This window comes from Mauremys reevesii, linkage group 1 (genome assembly GCF_016161935.1).
Source record: "Mauremys reevesii isolate NIE-2019 linkage group 1, ASM1616193v1, whole genome shotgun sequence".
Lineage (NCBI taxonomy): Eukaryota > Metazoa > Chordata > Testudines > Geoemydidae > Mauremys > Mauremys reevesii.
This window is the reverse complement of record NC_052623.1, coordinates 113,445,490-113,464,310: the sequence shown is the minus strand read 5'-3', so window position 1 is coordinate 113,464,310 and position 18,821 is coordinate 113,445,490. Positions and strand designations below refer to the sequence as shown.

The 18,821-nt window shown below is 38.2% G+C and overlaps 1 protein-coding gene across 8 annotated transcripts in view; it reads right to left on the bottom strand.

Annotated features, from left to right (window-relative positions):
- The window catches only part of ATP11A (ATPase phospholipid transporting 11A), a 234,710-nt gene that overhangs the window by 16,417 nt on the left and 199,472 nt on the right, over nt 1–18,821 (bottom strand). For 5 of the 8 annotated variants that reach the window (XM_039490954.1, XM_039490949.1, XM_039490962.1 and 2 more), the window contains 8 exons: nt 15,152–15,333; nt 13,608–13,859; nt 11,750–11,924; nt 10,626–10,728; nt 10,221–10,366; nt 8,208–8,267; nt 6,292–6,419; nt 2,275–2,410 (listed from right to left, as the gene is read on the bottom strand). In XM_039490954.1, the coding sequence (XP_039346888.1) occupies nt 2,275–2,410; nt 6,292–6,419; nt 8,208–8,267; nt 10,221–10,366; nt 10,626–10,728; nt 11,750–11,924; nt 13,608–13,859; nt 15,152–15,333 (1,182 nt within the window). Of the gene's footprint in view, nt 1–266; nt 608–2,274; nt 2,411–6,291; nt 6,420–8,207; nt 8,268–10,220; nt 10,367–10,625; nt 10,729–11,749; nt 11,925–13,607; nt 13,860–15,151; nt 15,334–18,821 lie in introns of those variants that run through there. The other 3 variants (XR_005585384.1, XM_039490973.1, XR_005585383.1) reach the window with 3 other exon arrangements.

Genomic DNA, 18,821 nt, shown 5'->3' with positions numbered 1-18,821 from the left:
GGCCAGCCATTTTGTGGTCCGCTGGCCAAGAGAAATGAAAGACGATGGTTGATAAAGATCACCCAAAATTCTAACAGTTATCACTTTAGAGATTGTAGTGGACCTTCAATAAGATTTCTAAATAAAGTTAGATGCTTTGGGTTTCTGATTTATTTTTAAGCTGAATGTCATGCCATACTCTGGCCTGTCATGTTGGAGTTTTTCACTACAGTAAAGGACATTAGCTTGCCTCACATTTTTAATAGCCTTGGCAGCAGCGGAGATTTGAGGTGAAAAGCTGGAAAAAAAAAAAGAAAAAAGAATACCCTCTTGATGCAATAACCTAGAAGTTGTCCGTTTTAACAACTTGGAACCTAAGGTGGATCATCTAGTGTAGCTTCATGAGACTGTCACACTTGTCTCTCCTCACCCCTTCACTTGTTTTTGACTGACTTGTTGTGAGATACTGAATAGATATTGTAAGCCATTCAAAGCTTTCTTTTGTGAGGCACTTAGCACATACTGGATACTCAGTCATTGTTTAGAGTTGATGCTGGTGTCCACGTTTCAGTTGATAACTTATCCCTGACAGCCAACATTTTCAGGCACCCAAAATCCATGCTGAACACTGAAATAAAAGGTCAGAGTTTCAAAAGGTGCTGAACTTCCCTTAAATTTTGACTTCAAATGGAATTCAGGATACTCAGCACCTCTGTCATTAGGCTACTTATTTAGGTACCTAAACATTAATATAGGTACCTAACCTTAAGCACCCAACTTTGAACATTTTGGGATGAGGCTTTAATGTGATTTGGGAACATGGTTAAAAACAATCTGGTTGATCTACACAAGAAGACTCAACTAAAAGCTTAAAGATGGACTGAATCAATGCATCTGGCAACAACAAGGGGCTATGCGACTCCCACAGCTGTGAAAGAGACAATTTTATGATTACCAAAAACTGAAACTATACAGAGTTTTCAATATCAGATTGAAAACATAATTACAGGAGAAACAGAACTACTGTAGCATACTGCACTGCCCAAAGGTAATTCTTTCAATGTACAGGCAAACTTAAAAAGAAGATTTCTGTCTTTTTTCACACAGTGGTTTATTTTATTACATTCCATGATGTCACAATATCCATTCTACTCAAATATTACTTCTCTAGTAAACATAGAATTACATCTGACATTTCTGGACAGATATGTTTCACTTAAAATTGGGTAAAAAAATTACACTGTTGTATTCTCACAGTAATTCAATGAATCTTTTCTAAAGTTGTGGAAATGTCAGATATTATAAATCACCTAGAGTAGAGATTTTCAATAAGACAAAAGAGCTGAGTGGGAAGCACTGATAAAAACACAACAAAATGCAAAGGAAAGCAGAACATTAATATTGTCAAAAAATTATGGTCTTTCTAATACAACTTCCTGGTCATAACAATTTTTAAAGAAACTAAAAAGGCAGCAATTGCTAATATTTCTATAAAAGGACAGAAGTCATGAAAATATTTGTAGGAAATATTTTAACTGTTCTTTAGTTCAAGAACAGGGAAAGAGGAAATGCACATCATGAGAAAACCACAATAGTCTTACCATATGAGTGTTGGTTGTCATTAGCTGAGGTTAGGAAGAGAAGCAAGTAGCAAAAAAGAAAAAAAAGCAAGACACAAATAAAATAGACCAAAAAATGTTAATGTGTAAATAACTAAAATGCAAAAGGCCCTTAAAATTGATATTCATGTCACTGTACTGTAAGTAGAAACAGAATGTTTTAAATGATGTAAAATATATAAATGTTAAACATGTAATTCTAGTCTGTTCTATTTAGGCTCTTGCATGGTGCCCATCACAAGGCTATCCAGGTGTCTATCTTTTTAAAATATGCACAAATGAATTAAATGAGTCAAATCATCAATATATTGATGCCGTAGAGGTGTTAATTATGAAATAGCAAAGTTATAATGTAAATTCTTACCGGATATTTGGAGTTCAGGTTATAAACTCCCTCCCCTACACTCCGAACCTCAAAGTAGCATGCAGCCACATGCTGATTACTGATACATGGTATTTTAGCTAAATAATTCTGTTTCTGTTAAACACAGTGTTACATATCACTCCTATCTCACTGCCACCCATAAAACAGTTCTCTCTACAGGAAGCCTTTATGACAATCGTTGGCTATTTTTAATGAATTACGCCTCTGTAAATGATAATTGAACATGTGGGATTTTAAAAATTACAATTTCTTCATTTCCCAAGTCTAACTTTGATCAAACTAAATACTAACCTGTCCATTGCTGGTCACAGTTGTGTTGTCAAACAAGAAATAGGCACCAAAAAAAAATACCACAGCATCAAACAGTCCCAAGAACGTCCAATAAATAAATACACGCCAGCGCAGAAGAGCATTCTTGGCAATATCCCTGAATAAAACAAGACATATGCACTCAGACTAGCATGCTAAAAAGATCCAAGAAATATGAACTCAACAAATTATTTTGTGAGAAGAAATATTAAAAAAATATTGTATTTGGAACAGTTAAACATTTCCCAGGTGACAAGTGTCTACCAGATCCACATTCATGTCTTTCCATAAGATCTACGACTTTTGTCTAGCCTTCTCCACTACTCATTGACTATAATTCTACCAGTTCCCACTCTGATGGTAAATTCTGTATTTGTACTGTACCAGTCCAAGTTAGATTTCAATCTCTTCAGGGAAGGGACCTAAAAGATATGTAATAAATTGAAATACTAGAGGTCTCTGGAGACTTTGCTTTCTTTTCCAGGCGGTGCTCTTTGTAAACAAAAAGAGCACAAGACAAACTCATTACTACGATATGGAATGTTAACAACATAGGTGGAGTCACACTTACCAGAATCAAAGAGTATATTAACATAAAGAGTATTACTACAATGTTTTCCTTTAGAAAATGTGATTGATTGTTTGCTGGACAAAAGTGTTTGGCTATAGTGAATTTTCCACAGTACATATGAATCTGAATGGTACTGGTTTAATTCTCATACATGGAAAACTGGGACATAGCCTATCATAAAATGGGTCAGAGCAAAACTGAAATGAAAAATGTGAATTATAAAGATGTAAACAGTATTTGGAAACAAAAGCACTTAAACACAGTCTTCCTTTCCAACACTGCTCATATCAATCAATATTTTCACACAAATACCTTTTTTAAAAAACTGGGCTCAGGACTGTCTTAAATTATTTTTCATTGTGAGTAAATTACCCCATTCATTTAACAGCAATTTGTTCAAAAGAATACATCACTATAAATGGCTAAAATAGCATCATGTCTCATGTGACCTACAATAATTTTGTGCTATTGACTGACAAAATAAGTTCAGAAGATCAGTGGGCATTAAATATGCTATGCTCTCAAAAGCAAAAATGTCACTCTCCAAAATGAGCATTTTTAAAATATATTTTTTAAATTGTAAGGTGTAATAAAAATGAGTTTTCAATAGCAGTATGTAATATTGCCCTTAGGATCTAAGAGTTCACCCAACTGTGAAATAAATACCTGGAGACATATCACACTTTTCAAGTTTATGCTTTGGGCATCTATGATTACTATAAAAATAAGGCACTGGTTTTGCAGCTACAGCAATCCAAACCAGGAACTCATCCTAATGTGGACTGCCAAATGCAGTTTATTGGCAGAGACAGTCATCCAACTGGCAGCGAAGAGTAATCTAAAATAGTTTCAGCATTATTGTCCTGCAAGCTAGTCAACATTTTGCCGTTGACTATTTTGGTTTCCCATGCAAAAGGATCTTGGGACATGTAAAACTGATGGATGTTTCAGGGAAACACTATGGCAGATTGCAAGCAGGCTTGAGGTATTAACAAGCAGCAACAATATGCTTATGGGGCTTCAAAGAAACTTCTTCACATGGTGTCAAGTATCAGAAGAGTGGCCGTGTTAGTCTGGATCTGTAAAAGCAGCAAAGAATCCTGTGGCACCTTATAGACTAACAGACGTTTTAGAGCATGAGCTTTAGTGGGTGAATACCCACTTCGTCGGATGCAAGACCCACGAAAGCTCATGCTCTAAAACATCTGTTAGTCTATAAGGTACCACAGGATTCTTTGCTGCTTCTTCACATGGTGTCTATTTTGAAAAACATGTTGCTGCATAAAAGATATCTTTGACTATACCAACATCACTCACCTCTGCAAGAAGCAAGGAACTCTGATGGAATTAGATCCAGCAAAGAAAAGATTTAAGGAAAAAGGAGGGAGAAACTGCAGCTTTCAGTCTCTTTCCCCTCAAAAGAAAATATTATACATAGATATACAGTGTGTTTTGTTTCTAGGAATCGGCTGTCCTCCACAGATGGAGGCATTAAACAATACTAAATGAATACATTTTTTTCCACTCTGTAGGGCAATCATTTTCTATTATAATTCTGAACTTTTGTCTAAGATTGTACACGATCTATAGAGTTTATACAGCTATTGAAATTATTCAATCACGTGATTAAAAATATTCATCACAATTAATCACACTATTAAACAATAATAGAATACCATTTATTTAAATATTTTTGGATGTTTTCCACATTTTCAAATATATTGATTTCAATTATAACACAGAATACAAAGTGTACAGTGCTCACTTTATATTTGTTTTTATTAAAAACATTTGCACTGTAAAAAAAATACAAAAAAATGGTATTTTTAAATTCACCTAATAGAAGTACTGTAATGCAATCTCTTTATCATGACAACTGAACTTACAAATGTAGAATTATGTACAAAAAATAACTGCTTTCAAAAATAAAACAATGTAAAACTTTAGAGCCTACAAGTCCACTCAGTCCTACTTCTTGTTCAATCGCTCAAACAAGTTTGTTTACATTTGCAGGCGATAACGCTGCCCACTTTTTATTCACAATGTTGTCTGAAAGTGAGAACAGGTGTTCACATTGCACTGTTGTAGCTGGAGTTGCAAAGTATTTACATGCCAGATGCATTAAAGATTCCCTTCATGCTTCAACCACCATTCCAGAGGACATGCGTCCATGCTGATGACGGGTTCTGCTCGATAACAATCCAAAGTAGTGTGGACCAACACATGTTCATTTTCATCATCAGAGTCAAATGCCACCCACAAAAGTTTGATTTTCTTTTTTGGTGGTTCGGGTTCTGTAGTTTCCACATTAGAGTGCTGCTCTTTTAAGACTTCTGAAAGCATGCTTCACACCTCATCCCTTTCAGATTTTGGAAAGCACTTCAGATTCTTAAACCTTGGGTCGAGTGCTGTAGCTATTTTTAGAAATCTCATATTGGTACCTTCTTTGCATTTTGTAACATCTGCAGTGAAAGTGTTCTTAAAATGAACATGTGCTGAGTCATCATCCAAGACTACTATAACATGAAATATGTGGCAGAATGTGGGTAAAACAGAACAGGAGACATACAATTCTCCCCCAAGGAGTTCAGTCCCAAATTTAATTAACACATTTTTTTAATGAGCGCCATCAGCATGGAAGCATGTCCTCTGGAATGGTGGCCGAAGCATAAGGGGGCATACGTATGTTTAGCATATCTGGCACGTACATATCTTGCAATCCTGGCTACAAAAGTGCTATGTGAATGCCCGTTCTCACTTTCTGATGACATTATAAATAAGAAGTGGGCAGCATTATCTCCCATAAATGTAAACAAACTTGTTTGTCTTAGCGATTGGCTGAACGAGAAGTAGGACCGAGTGGACTTGTATGCACTAAAGTTTCACAGTTTTGTTTTTGAGTGCAGTTACGTAACAAAAAAAAATCTACATTTGTAAGTTGCACTTTCACAATAAAGAGATTGCACTACAGTATTATATGAGGTGAATTGAAAAATACGGTTTCTTTTGTTTATCATTTTTACAGTGCAAATATTTGTAATAAAAAATAATATAAAGTGAGCAGTGTATACTTTGTGTTGTAATTGAAATCAATCTATTTGAAAAACATCTAGAATATTTAATAAATTTCAATTGGTATTCTGTTTAACAGTGCAATTAAAACTGCGATTAATCATGATTAATTTTTTTGAGTTAATTGCATGAGTTAACTGCAATTAATCGACAGCCATAGTATGCTATATACATCTGGTCATTTCCAAACTATTTCCAGAAGTACCATCTCAGGTGCAGTGCATCTAATTGCTAGAGGATGTTGCACTTCTTATATCGTGCACAATGAATCACTAATGGTATTTTAGAGGAACATTCCAAAAAAGACTGTCTACAAATGGATAGCCAAACATTTTGGGCTAAATGATTACCTTTACCTGTACAGTGAAGGTTCTCTCTTGAGCATCTCTGTACTGACATGTTGTTCCATTAAACTGTACAAGAGGATAGGAAGAGATGTGAAGCTGATATTGTATAGTGTTAGATACGCAGTATCATATAAAGGCTGCAGATGGAAAAAAAAGAGTTATATTATCCAGTTATATTTTCAAACGCAATACACCATACTATGCTTGATTTAACGGGAGAATGTTGTCTTGTTTAGAGACACAAAAGCACATTCTTTAAAACGAAGACAAATTCCACACAGCATCCTTGGATGACTGTTTTTGAGATAGGATAAAAGTCAGTTTTCACCCAGGTTCCTCTGGGCAAACAAGTCAATCAAAATGTGACTTGACAATAGTCCGTGGCCCCCTCACAACGTTTCAGCTGTGCAAAGGGGATGTAAAGCTGCCCTAGCTGGGCAACTGATTCCCCTGGTGGGGGAAATCTCTGTCAGGCATAGCCAGCTCCACTCCACCCCCTTTTCACCCACCCAGCATAGGGCAGCGTTCAGGTGTAATAGCTGCAGTGTTGCTACAGTCCAGTAACCCTCAGATGACATAGTGGTCACTTGTGGGGCTATAGGTAGCATGCTAAAGCAGCTCTAGAGAACAGCTTGAATAGGGGGATCAAATCAGCTGCTTGACAGCACAAGGGACTGGGCATAAACCAATCTTTTTCTCCCCTTCTCCCTGTTCTGGGTCTTATTCTAGGTACATAATGTTTATCATCATTAACGAACCTATTCCTTACCCCTATAAAGTGAGGGTTTTTTCCAGACCCTGCCTCATGATCAGCCTATGCCCTGAAACACGTGTCATGAAAATCCTTACCACAAAGGCTTCTCTCTTTTTTCTTTTTCTTTCTTTTTTTTTTTTAAAGTAGTGTTATTTTTCATGAAAAAAAGAGTGGCAAATTTTGCAGCCAAAGTTCATCAACACATGCTTTAACATCTAGCATTAGCCAGAGAGTGCTTCACAAAATGCTAGATAGGTTTCAGCGCATCCCTAAAATTGAAAATAGTTTCACACTCAATTTTTTAAACTCATTGGAGCTTTACTGTGAAAATCTTTGGAAAAGGTCCAGTCGGTCCCCTTTTCTTCCAAGTTCCTGAATTTGTTTTCATCTCCCTCACTTCATGGGAGGAGTGACAAGGAGCCTTCCATACAACCTAGATAGCTGAGAACAGCTGAGGAAGAGCAAAGAAACAAGAACTTAAAAGAAAGAGGACCTGGCCCTCCCCCAAGAATGCCTTTCCTTTTTCCTTTTGGAGTGTGTTTATTTTCCCTTCTTCCAGCCCTGATTTCCATGCAGGGGCGGCTCCAGGCACCAGCACGCCAAGCTGGGGAGCTCTGCTGGTCACCGCGAGGGCGACAGGCAGGCTGCCGTGCTTGGGATGGCAAAATGCCTAGAGCCGCCCCTGTTTCCATGGTATGGGCATCTGCATGCTCAGCCTTAGAGAGCCCCAGATCAGGCCAGCTGCCTTCTGCACTTTCACCCCTGCCTCAAAAGACAAACTGCTTGTTCACACCCACACCTTTTAGATTTTCTTCTATCCATGCTCTGTGAGCAAAAAATCAATGGAAAGATTGAACTGCATGTTTTCCATGGAGATTTTGCTTTCCACAGCTAACTCTCAGTTTTGTGTTTTCCATTAAGTCTTTGACTCAGAAAATAATGTGGCTTTTCTGATAATTCATCAAATTCATTTCAGTAACAGTCATGAGAGCTCTTGAAAGCCACACTAACCAAAGGTAATAGCCTTCTTTAGAGAGAGCTGTAAGCTAAACTAATCGCTTTTTCAGCCTACCGGGTCCAGTAAGATTATACAGCATCCCAAAGCTTTTAGTTAAAAAAGGTTGAAGAGAAGGTTTTACAATAAGCAGAAAAATTAAAATGCCTGACTAACCTGTTGTGAAAACCCACAGAAGAACTGGTATAAAAACTGAGGAAAAATGAAGCAGACATTCTGGAAGACAAAGTAAGAGTTATCAAGTGATGCACAATCAATAACATGTATCATGCATTATTATAACCATGTATATTATAATATCGTATAACACCAATTGTCCTGTACACAGGATACAGAAAAGGCTGTGTATGGAAATAGGGCATTCACATTCTCATTTTACATTAGCACAGACGAACACAATTTTGAAATAAAAATTATAACTACTCTGTCAAGTTGGAGGGAAATGAGATGCTACCCAGGAGTGGGTAGGCACAGAAGACAGAAAGAGGAAAGTAAGATCATATCAACAATGGGATTCAAGTAAACTAGTTTCTGATATACTGTGACCAGTCAGTGTGAACATAAATAGTAAAATGGGTTTCTCCATCCACATTGGTCAACTGAACTTAGAAACTGATTTAAGTTAGAATTACGTTAACTTTTAAACCACTGTTCCTCAGACTTGATTTAAAAGGCACTGTAGATGGAGCCTAGAACTTGGGTGTGTGGGGTGCATGGGAGGAGGGAGCTGCTGGAATACATAAAGGAATAAAGATTAAAGACAAAATGAAAATGTTATTTTTAACCATATTAACGATCACACACTGCATACAAATAAAAGCTGTCCTGCCTCAGAGTTTGGTGACAACGATACTCCTGAGAGCATTCTGCACCAAAAAATTAAAAATTCTGTGTCAAAATAATTAAAATTCTGCAAAATTTTGCGAATTTTATTTGACAAATAAACGTGGATGCTCCAGCATGGCATTGGGGCGCACAGACCACTGGCTGCACTTACGTGGGCGATCACTTTGCAGCCTCCCCTGCCTGGGACACAGACTCAGCGGTGAGGCTGCACCCAATCCTGACACAGCCTGCCCCAGAAACATCCTAGGGCCCTGCCCCTCCATGCCAGGTACACCAGGTGTGGGTGGGCAGGCAGGCTCAGCAAGGCAGGATCCAAGAGTGGAGGGGCTTAATGTGGGGGAATCCAGGTATGGGTTGAGAGGGTTGTGTGCGCGGATGGCTCAGTGGGGGATCCGGCTGCTGGGAGCGAGGGGGGGGGAGATCTGGATGCACAGGGGCTTGTGGGGGGGGGATATGGGTACAATGGTAATTGGACTCTGCAGGGGGTCCAGGTGAAGGTGGTTGGGACTCAGTGGGGCAGGGTGTCATCTGGGTGTGGGGGTACAAATGCTGGGGGAGTGGGGCTCAGTTAGGTGAGGATCCAGGTACAACTGGTTGGGGCTTGGTGGGGTGAAGATCTGAGTGACTCATCGGGGTGGTCCAGGTGCAGGGGAGTGGGGCTCATCAGTGGGGGTTCTGAGTGTGTGGAGGCTCAGTGGGAGGGTCTGGGTATGAGGGGGTCTGGATACATGGGGGTTGGGTGGACGAAGGAGCAGCTCCCTGTACAGAGATCCCTGCCCTTGCAGCTGAGGAGTGATGGGTGCACGAAGCGGGGTGATGGTGGGAGGAGGGGGAGTTTGCAGCACTTCCTGCAGCCAGGAGAGAAATCTGTGAGTTGGTCTGACCCGGCCCCGGATGCCATGCAGGGGAAGAGGAAGTCCTGTTCTCCCCAGCCCAGCCGGGACTAGCACCTGAGTCCAGTGCAGGGTAGGAGCCACCCATTGGGTCTTCCCCAGTCCCACCTCTTGCCCCACAGTGATTTACCTCTCTGCTGGCTGCCCTGGGCACCAGAAACACTGCTGAGGAGGGTCGCATGACCGCATGTGGCTTCCCTTTGCTTCCCCATCAGAAAGTCATTTTTCTGCGGGGAAGCAAAGAAATATGCGGGGGACATAAATTCTGCGCACATGCAGTGGCACAGAATTCCCCCAGGAGTACAATGAGCAAACCCACCTGGGCATTTGTATCTAGGAGTCAACAGCATTTTCTACAGTTGAGGGTACCTATTATATATAGTTAGTTAATACTATATGCATATTCACAGATTACATGATGCTATCCTACCTTATAAAAGAAGTATTGCACAAGCTCTGATATTCTAACATAATAAAAATGCCCATGAACAAGCAACATTTTTTTCAAATGTTTAAATTTAGGTATTGCATAGTCACTATTTCTTGCAGCTTGACGGCCTTCTTTTCCAGTGATTCCTAGAAGAAAGAGTTGTTAGAAGCTGTTCAGAAAGCTACCGAATTATTTAAAGCATACAAACAAACACTGGAAAAGTTGCAGGGCATGCGGTGATGTTAATTTATCATTATTAGATTTCACTATGTCTTATAATTAGCTGGAGTGTATAAAATATAAACATTATCTAAGAAAATGGGTAATTAATTCTTTGAAACAACCTCTTTTTAAAAAAAAAATATGTTATTTCCTTTTAAATTAAAATCTAGACCGCATACTTACCTATACCAACGTGTGCTTCTAGAATCATACTGACATCATTTGCTCCATCACCAATTGCTAATGTGATAGGGTGTTCCTTTGATAATTTAATCAATTTTACGATCTGAAAAAGAATTAGCATTTTCAGTAAAATCCTTAAAAATAAGTTTTTACTTTCTCAAATGCTTCCAAAGCCAGTAAAGTTGCTTTTCTTTTCTTATTGCTCAAGGAGAATAGTTTTCTTGAATATTAATCTCATGATCTATTCCATGACTGGTAAAATGAATATCAAACTTGGCAATGAACAAAGATAATAGGGTCCTGTATGTCTTTCTGAATATAGAAGACCAAATATGGGAGAACAGATCCATCCACTTTAACTAGCAAGCATTATAATTTTAATAAACTGATATTCAAACTAAATACTTATACAAACTTCCCCAAGATGAAAAGAAGAGTGACTAAATACATTAATTAGACTAAATGAATGTGCATGTGTACTGTACATGAGCACTAAAACAAAGATATGGGGATTCAAGATATTTATGTTCCCATGTTTTATGTCTTAAATATTAACATACTTTAAAATTTCCTCCCCTGGAGTTATTAATATTGTTTACAACTTAACTCCAGGTAAGAGAGAGTTTTTAATCTGGGAATATCTACAGCAAATTTATATGTTTATGTTAATATCAATGAGAAAACAGGAGTCAGACAGTATTTCAAACAGTTTACACCATCTATCTAGTCTATCTGGATTTTATTTGTATTTAAAAAACAAGAACTAACACCCCACAATAATAGGTAACTCGTTCTTCCAATAGTATCATGTAGTATGAATAGAAGATGAAGCAATTAGTTCATTAAATACATTTCATTTACCAGTATGTATCAACCATAAAAGTTAATCATATACATAAATCAAAATCAGGTGCACAGCAGGGTTCTCTTTTAATGTGCCATTACCTAATTGCTTTCTAGCAAAAATTCTCCTCTCATTCTTTTTCTAATTTTTTGCTTCCATTTTATAGGATAGAAAAGTGAAAGACAACATTTTAAATTACCATAATATGTCACAAACAGTAATGACTTTCAATATTTACATAGATGCGTAGTTAACAAGTAATTGATCATGAAACACAAACCTGTGCTTTCTGCAAAGGTGCCATTCGACAGCATAACACTGCACTGCAGTTCCTGCAAATTTCAAGAAAGCGCTCTCTATAGTTACCAGAGCTCCCATCTTCTCTAGGTTTCATTATTAATGATAATGCTGCTCCATCAATAATTAAACCATAATCTTGCATATCAGTTGAAAGTCTGTTGAGGAAGAAAATGCAAGTGAAGAGCTACTGTAAAAAAAAAAAAGATAGATAGATAGATAGATAGATAGATAGATAGATAGATAGATAGATAGATAGATAGATAGATAGATAGATAGATAGATAGATGAGAGAGAGAGAGAGAGTTTTGATTTGGAAAGAGAAGGCGAGAAATTTATTTACCAAAAAGCAACATTAAAAGGGATGTTACCAAGGTAAATATATTTGAAGTGAAAATCCTTCTATGCTGTTCCTAGCAAAATATTTTTAAATTCTAATTTACTTTTGACTCATTCTGCTTATGTACTTTTGCATTTCACCACCTAGCTTGGACAATGAAACTAGATTGATTCCGTTTCATTTATGCTTTGACTTCCATGCACTAGTATAATGCTATTGTGTTTGGATTTCCAACACTGCTGGGGAATGTTTACAACAAAAATGGAAAAAGAAATGCAGCGTTTTTCAAAACTCTGTAAACATTTACATTTATAATAGTTTTTTTCCCCCAACACCTCCTTCTGTCTCCACTGCCAACACACAACCTTTTGTTTATTTTTGACAAAAATAGACTGCCTAACTACCCCATGATAATGATACATTATTGACATATTAAAAAATTCCCTCACAGGTGTAGCACCTTGCTACAAGTGACACCTTGAAAACGGCAGCAGCATTAAAGTAGCACGCTATTAAGTCAGAATTAACTAGAAAATGAGGTACGCTATTTATTAAGAGCTGACAATGAGCTTGAATGGACAATGAAATATATTTATTCTAGTCTTACACACACAGAATCCCTACAACTAAAATAAAATAAAAAAATAATGTATTTGATTCATATTCATTGCAAAGGTCTTCGTATATTGGACAAGGTTAAAAAGATATACGTAACTGAACACACCCAAACTCTTGACAAGAGAGACAGAGAGAGAATTAATATCTAGAAAGTGAGAGCCAGGGAAAACCACTGACCATCAACTCCAAGCAACAAGACCTACATCTGTGCAATACTTTGCCAAAACATAACAATGCTTGCTAACTGATGCTGTTCCTTTACTGCAAACTTATCACTAGGGTGAAATTGCTATTTGTTTTCATATTAACAAAAAGAACAAAGCAAGCACACATACTACTAAGTCCAAAAATCCCAGAAACTTATTTTCCCCCCAAATTTTCAGACAAAAAAATCTTTTAGTTTTAACCTTTTGAAGTTTTATTCAGACATTTACACCTATTTTCTGATTCCAAATCTCATTTTTCCTTCTAACCATCCTCTCCCTCCATGCCACATTCTAAACTGATGAAATCAACTACTTTTCCCCAGATCATCTGCAGCTGCCACTCAACAAGCATAACTCAATATTCTCTGGTTCTTAGTATCTTTTAAAAATAAAAATATGTTTTTCATAACCATGATCTTTGTCCATGATCTATTTTTTAGCAGTGGAATGCTTAAAATAATGCAAGTCATATGACAAGCCAGAGGATGAAGAGTGTAAAGATTTTTTGCACGTAACAAGCCTACATGAGGTATTAGTTGCTATAGAGTAATCCACACTCTGGCAACATAAATTGAGCTACAGTATATTGCTGCCATTGCTGTTCTAACAAGCATTTAATTAATTATGAAATGCCCACCAATTCTTTTCTTGGCTTGAAAGCTGAACTTTCTACATACCCAGAGAAGTTGTCCCTGGTTAAGCTGCCACTGTGCTTTAGTACAGTTTTGCTTAGGTCAAACAATACATCATGTAAACTCTGTTCCTCAATTTTCTTTGTGGTTAGCTCAAGTAGCTGGGTGTTTCTTCTGAAGAGTTTGCAGGCATAGCATGTGGCAGCAGCAGTCTCCATTTTGTCTCCAGTCAGAACCCAAACTTTAATGCCAGCTTTCTGGAGTGCTTCAATCGTGTCAGCAGCTTTTTCTTGCAGCCTGTAGATATCAATTGACAATAAATATTGATAGACTGACTGGAAATGAGAAATTCAGGGTCCTTACTAAAAGGTTTCCATGACACTAACAGTATTTCAGTAAAAGGTTTTAGACACAAGACGTTTCTAATGTGATGAAAATCATAGCTGGGAATCTGAAAATGCTTAAAGACAAAGATCAGCATGTTATAAGTAATGTGTCTTGCCATTTTCAAGCTACTCAAAGGTTTCTGCTTTCATCTTTATTACTTAAAGAATAGGATGTTTCATCTCACCAGCTCCAGGGCACGTACAGACACAAAACATATCCAGTATCTTCAATTAGTTGTGTTAAAAAAATGAAATATCTAAGTTGCTGGGTGATAAAAGTCAGACACACACATGCCCCTCACAGCACCAAGTAAGTGTATCTTTTGCTCCCCTCACAAACCCTAAAGATTCTCCCTTCATTTCCTCAGACTGCCCATCTCAGAGACTTGCTTCTCCATGATCTTCCCTCCAGCAGATGAAGGGTACAGAGGAATACCACCGAGCCCCGTCACACATCAGTGCTGTCCCCAGAAGTGTGAGATTGGCTTTTTTGTTCCCCTGGGGCTCCACAGCCGTCACAGCCAGAACTAGTGACAAATGAAGACGTCCAAGCAATGTCTTCTGAGCAGACCTAATCTTGCTGAGTTTTGTATGCGCTTTTCTGCATGGAGTGAGAGATTTTATATAAACTCCATAAAAAGCAAATTAAAAGAACATTATTATTGCAAAGCTAAGCACTCCAAACTCAGGAAATGCCAGAATTAAGGTAGATCATGCAACCTTAATTATGGTCTGTGTGTGAATATATAGTACAGTCTGATTAAACAATTCTAGGAATATGCTGACTTTGATACAAACCAAAATGTTCATTACCATTTGTGACTCAAATAAAATGACTATAGAAATACTTGGGTAATATTCACGACATGTTATTCTTCAAAGTTTTAGTTTAGTATGGTGTCTATGACTGAAGAAATAAGCCATACTTAACATTTTTATTTGTAGTAGGTCTTAGTCAGAAACATAGTAGTAAAAATAATAATTTGCAACAATGATTATCTGAAAATACTGATTTCTGTGTATTTATTATGCATAACTGAGAATGTAGTTAGCTAATTTGTAGGAGATTGATACAAATGAAGAGATTTGTGCCTAATACAAAAAAGGAGGTATAATTATTGCACCTCTGGTTCAATGCCTCTGATAATAGGCACATCTTCCCATTTATCACATCATTCAACATAGTCAAAGCAACATACTTACTGGTCCTCAACAGCTGTAGCACCAAGCAAAATAAGATCTTTCTCTATCTGCTCATATGCCTCTGCCAGTTTCTTTTCCCGATCATGAAGGGCTAGCTTTGCATTCTGAAGCAGCTTGCATACACTATCATACTCTTTGCGTGTGAACTTTTTATATGCAACACACAATGTTCGTAGTCCCTCCTAAAAAATATGATAAAAACAAAGAATGTTTATATTATAAAAGTCTTAAACACCATTAAGAAAATTTCTGAAAATAGAAGCAATTAATATGATCTAATATTTATGATTAATGTGAAGAGTCCCTCTTTGGTTCCTCTATATCAGTTTAGGGCTCTATTATGACTATATGATCTGCCAGAGCAAGAGGCATCAGAATGTTATGCTGCCCTGAGAGCAGCGTGGGAGAGACACAGTGACCCTCCAAATAGGGAGTAAATTGTACTGGGTCTATATTGACTGCAGCACATGCTGCCTGACATGCTAAGGCAGCTATCCTGCTGAGTCCGTAGGATAGGTGGGTGGAAAAGCGTGGGAAACCAAGGCTATATGTTCCCCTCTCTGACCTCTCCTACCTACCTGCACGGAGTGGGAAACGTACTTGCTTTGCGGAGCCTGCTGCCCCTTCTCAGCTGCTACCAGCAACAAAGGGGTGCTTCTCACTCTTAATCCCTTGTGCTGCTGCACAAGCAGGGCTAGAATTTGGCTCTTTGCTGGTCCTTACATTATATGCACAAATATTTAATTTATAGGCAAGCATTTTTGGTCTGTTAGAAATGTCCATTTAAAAGGAATTCAAGTTTATAATTTTTTCAGCTGATTTTACTCATATATTTTCCATATTAAAAAGATCAGTTTTAAAAATTTGATTGATTTGCATAAATTATCTTTAAATATGTACAAATGAAAAAAATACTAAAACTGTACAAAAACAGACCTCACTTTTGAGAGCTATAAACAATTGTATAATCTAAAACAATGCATGTTTCTCGGTAACTCCTTATACACGGAAAGGTCAGGCATCATCCAATTTTGAGATCACAAAATAATATAACTGTAATATTTAGTTAAGTTAAGCCCAAAATACCTCAATGTCATGATAATCTCAATCCTATATTTACTGCACATATCGTTTCTTAATTTATAATAGTTTAATTCTAACAGAAGAAGAGAAAGCAAGCACATACGAAATAAAGCAGGATGTCAAGTATCTCATTAACAAAAGGAAACCAAATAAGAAGGTACTTTCTTTCTTGTATGCACTGGTCTGGTGAACGATCTAGTTCAGTACCTTTTTCACCATAATGTTACACTTCAGCAAATGCACCAAAGTAACTGGACTGAAAGTCAGGTGGAATGACAAGTCAGAAGGCCATACAACAAGAACATTTTCCTTTGATCATTTTCGATGCGAGTATGATCAATTATTTTCTTGCTGGTGTCAGATATTGTTAAATATTTATGTAGTGCCAAAACTTTGACTGGTACTTTACTGAGAATCATAAATGGCACAGTCCTCAAGGAGTTTGCATACTTATTTAGAGAAACAAAGAAAATGAAGATAAAGGAAGAAGCAGTGAAAGCAGGGCCAAGGATTAAGACCAAATGATAACATGAGCCATGTTATGTTGTGGTTGAATTATATAACCGGTGATTTTTTAAATGAGACTGAGGTAGTGCAAGAAGGATGGAGTGGATAGAACAGGAGTGGAAGTCAGTGACAGAAATCAGGTTGAAAGAAATGGGTTTTGAGGAGGCATTTGAAGATGACTGAAGGTGCTTGATACATTACAGAGGGACGTCATTCTAGTTTGAGGAATGAGTGGGTGGGAACAATCAGCAGTTAAGAGTAGGCAGATTGCAAAGTACAAGGTGGAAAGGGTCAAGAAGATAAGTAAGTTCTCAGGAGTTCTCTCAAGCTTTCAGTGACAAAAGTTTTTAACTTTACACAGAAAGAGACAAAGAACAATTAAGGGACATGGTAAAAATAGCAAGAAAAGTTAATTACAGTTGTCGATTGCTGGACAGTCTGACAGTTGAAGAGAGAAATAAGGAAGAGCCAAAAAACCGCCAACATTTCCAGTTAGAGAGATGGGGAGGACAGTGGAGTTATCAATGGAAACAGAGAAAGGTGGGAAGTGTTGAGGGAATGATGAAAAATTCAGTTTTTGCCATACTTAGTTTAAAATAAGTACTACGACATTCAAGAGAAGATATCAGGAGGAGAGGAAAAAATATATGAACCTAGACAAAGGGGTGAGGTCTGGAATAAACAGGTAGATCTGACAGTCATCAGCACAGAGGTGATAAGACATCATAGGAGTCAACAAGATCACTGAGAGAGTAAGGATAGAAGGAGAAAAGGAGGGAACCTATGGCAGATTCTGGTCAGCATTTAGGCCTGGTCTACACTAAGAAGGGGGGTCGAACTAGGGTACGCAAATTCAGCTATGTGAATAGCATAGCTGAATTCGAAGTACCCTAGTTCGACCTACTCACCCGTCCAGACGCGGCGGGGTCGAACTCCGCGGCTCCCCCGTCCACTCCGCCACCGCCGTTTGCAGTGGTGGAGTACCGGAGTTGACCGCAGCGCTTCCGGAGTTCAAACTATCACGTCTAGATCAGACGCGATAGTTCGAACTCCGAGAAGTCGAACTCACCACATCGACCCGGAAGGTAAGTGTAAACCTACCCTTATAGAAATGGAGAGGAAAGGGAAGATGATCCTCTGAAAAAAAACATCAGTGAGGCAGGAGAGCCAAGAAAGGACAGAATAACAGAAGCCCATGTTAGAGAGGGTGGTGATCACAGAGTGAAAAGGCAGGAGAGAGAGCGAGAGCATTCCATTTTAATTTCAATTCAGTATTGGAACTTCAAAAGAGCCCTGCTGCAATGCCACAATTGAATTTCAGGACTAGCAGTAAAGCATTTCACTGTGTGTAAATATCATGCATTCACCTTCATACTGCACTACTGCAGGAGTTGGGTACTACTTTATTTTTGTATTGGCTCACAATGGCTTGTGGCTTCTATTGCTGATGTATAGTACTGTAAGCATCCTGATGACTGCCCACAACACCTAGATCAATGGTTCTCAACTGCGGGTCTGTAGACCCCTGGGGGATCGCGAGGCAGTTTCAGGGGGTCCATGAAGCAAAGCTGGCATTAGACTGACCGGGGCCTATGGTTGAAGCTTGGAGCCCTGAGTCCTGGCACCCACTGGGGTGGAAGTTCTGAACCCCCCCAGCTCAGTGGCCGAAGCCCGGAGCTCAGAGGTCCCCCTCTGCCCCCAGCTGGGCCTTGGAGTTTTTGCATGTTGGTGGAGGCCTCCGAAAGAAAAAGGTTGACAACCCCGACCTAGATCACATCCTCCCACTCCCTGAAATAGCAGAGCACAGTGCCAAGGATAAAAACAAGCAACAATCACCAAAAATGAGTTGGAAATTTTAAGGCAACAGGATTTCACTTGATCACCAACACTTCCAGTCTTGAGATATGGATATTGCTCTCCACAGAACAGTACTGCAAGAGTAGTAATTATCATACTCCTAGTAATTTGGTGTTTCCACTTTCTATCTTGATCATGACCAGGAAGCACAGATTTGAGTATATTATTTTGGTCTGGATTACTTCGGATTTGATCTGAACTGGTTTACATATCCTTAGAAACA